Below are 1,476 nucleotides of genomic sequence, written 5' to 3'. Positions count from 1 at the left end.
AATACTTTCTCCTGTGGTCTGGGGAACCATAGAGTATTTAACGGGGCACTCTGTACATTCAGAAACAGCTTTCTCGAGAAAAGAATTTTCCTTTACTAATTCAATCCTACATGCAGGAAGGCTTGTCACCAAATCACTTGAAAAAGGCCAAGCTCATGTTCTTTTACACCCGGTACCCAAGTTCCAATATGCTGAAAACCTACTTCTCAGATGTAAAGGTAAGAAAATCTCTTCCCCCCCCACCCTTTCTCCTCACTGCATGCTGTATTTTCTCACAAAATGGTACTGTTTTATCATGTTAGAAATTAATAATATTGCTGGGTACATAAAGTTTACATCCTGACCTTATTCACTTGTTCTTCTTGTTGAGGTGTACCCTGCTTGTGCCTGGATGAGGAAAGGGAATGTTTCTAAATCTAAAAAAACAATTAAAATTTTAAAGCAAAGTAAGGATAATTATTACAGTAAATTAAAGGGTCTTCATTATATATCCCATTTAAAAAGGAGATTTTTGTCGTGGTAGAAATGTACTTCCAAGAACATTTTGGAGCAGTTCTCAAGTACTCCCTCATTGTTTCATTTCGGTTGGTTTCCTCATATTTGTGCTTACATAAGCAGAGTGTAGAATCCCTTTCTTTCTGTCAAAAAGAAACAGTACATTGAAATTCTCCATGCAGAAGCTGCTTAAAAACAAAAGTGATGATTGTCTCTTATTTACAACTTAATTTGTTGTTGATGCAGAGTACACTGAGCATAAGGAGGATGAATAAAGTGACAGATTCAGGCCACATTATTCAAATGAGGATATGAAAGCTGTCGACATACAGCTGCATCCTCCCTCATTCTACAGAATATTAGGACCTCCTGATTTTTTTTTCTAAAAGTAATTGTTCCTTCACATCAACTTGATTTTGTGTTAATCATCTAAGTTTTTTTTTTTAAACCCATAGATTGTGTTTTAATGATTATAATGGTATGCATGGTGTCATTATCTAAGTAACTTTATAAACATTACATTAGCTTAAATTAGTTTGTTACATATCGTTCCCCCCGCTCATGTCTCCCCCCAAAACAAATTACAGAAATCCTTCTTTTAATCACTTATGGGTTATCGTTTCTTCAGTCTTAGTGGGGGATTATCCCACAGGTTGTGAACTTGGCCCAGTTTCTGCTGATCAGTTTTCTTTAGTCAAGTTTCTTGGCAGTTTTTCCCTTTATTTTTTTTTCATCTAATGTTGCTTGCACATCTCAATACGCTCCTGCCCCTCGCAGCCGTGTCCTTGGAGGTTCCTCTATTCAATGCCATGTGCTGAGCGGATGGTGACAACATTTATAAAAAGGAGGGGGGGAAGCAATACAGGCACTTTCTAGGCTAAATGGCTGGTCAAGAATCATTAAACACACACAAAAAAAGCTGCAAATGGTGCAGCGGGCCAAGTGGAGGGTTTGCTTTCAGAGTGGATCCACCTGGAATGG

At 37.8% G+C, this 1,476-nt stretch overlaps 1 protein-coding gene across 4 annotated transcripts in view; it reads left to right on the top strand.

Annotated features, from left to right (window-relative positions):
- PROX1 (prospero homeobox 1) overlaps positions 1-1,476 on the top strand; it is a 48,943-nt gene that overhangs the window by 15,377 nt on the left and 32,090 nt on the right. For 2 of the 4 annotated variants that reach the window (XM_031060394.1, XM_031060398.1), the window contains exon 3: positions 105-218. In XM_031060394.1, coding sequence (XP_030916254.1) covers positions 105-218 — 114 coding nt within the window. The remainder of the gene's footprint in view (positions 1-104; positions 219-1,476) is intronic. The other 2 variants (XM_014308642.2, XM_031060405.1) reach the window with 1 other exon arrangement.

Source organism: Geospiza fortis, unplaced genomic scaffold, assembly GCF_000277835.1.
Source record: "Geospiza fortis unplaced genomic scaffold, GeoFor_1.0 scaffold41, whole genome shotgun sequence".
NCBI classification, from domain to species: Eukaryota; Metazoa; Chordata; class Aves; order Passeriformes; family Thraupidae; genus Geospiza; species Geospiza fortis.
The sequence above is the reverse complement of the archived record's forward strand: the minus strand, read 5'-3'. Positions and strand labels throughout refer to the sequence as shown.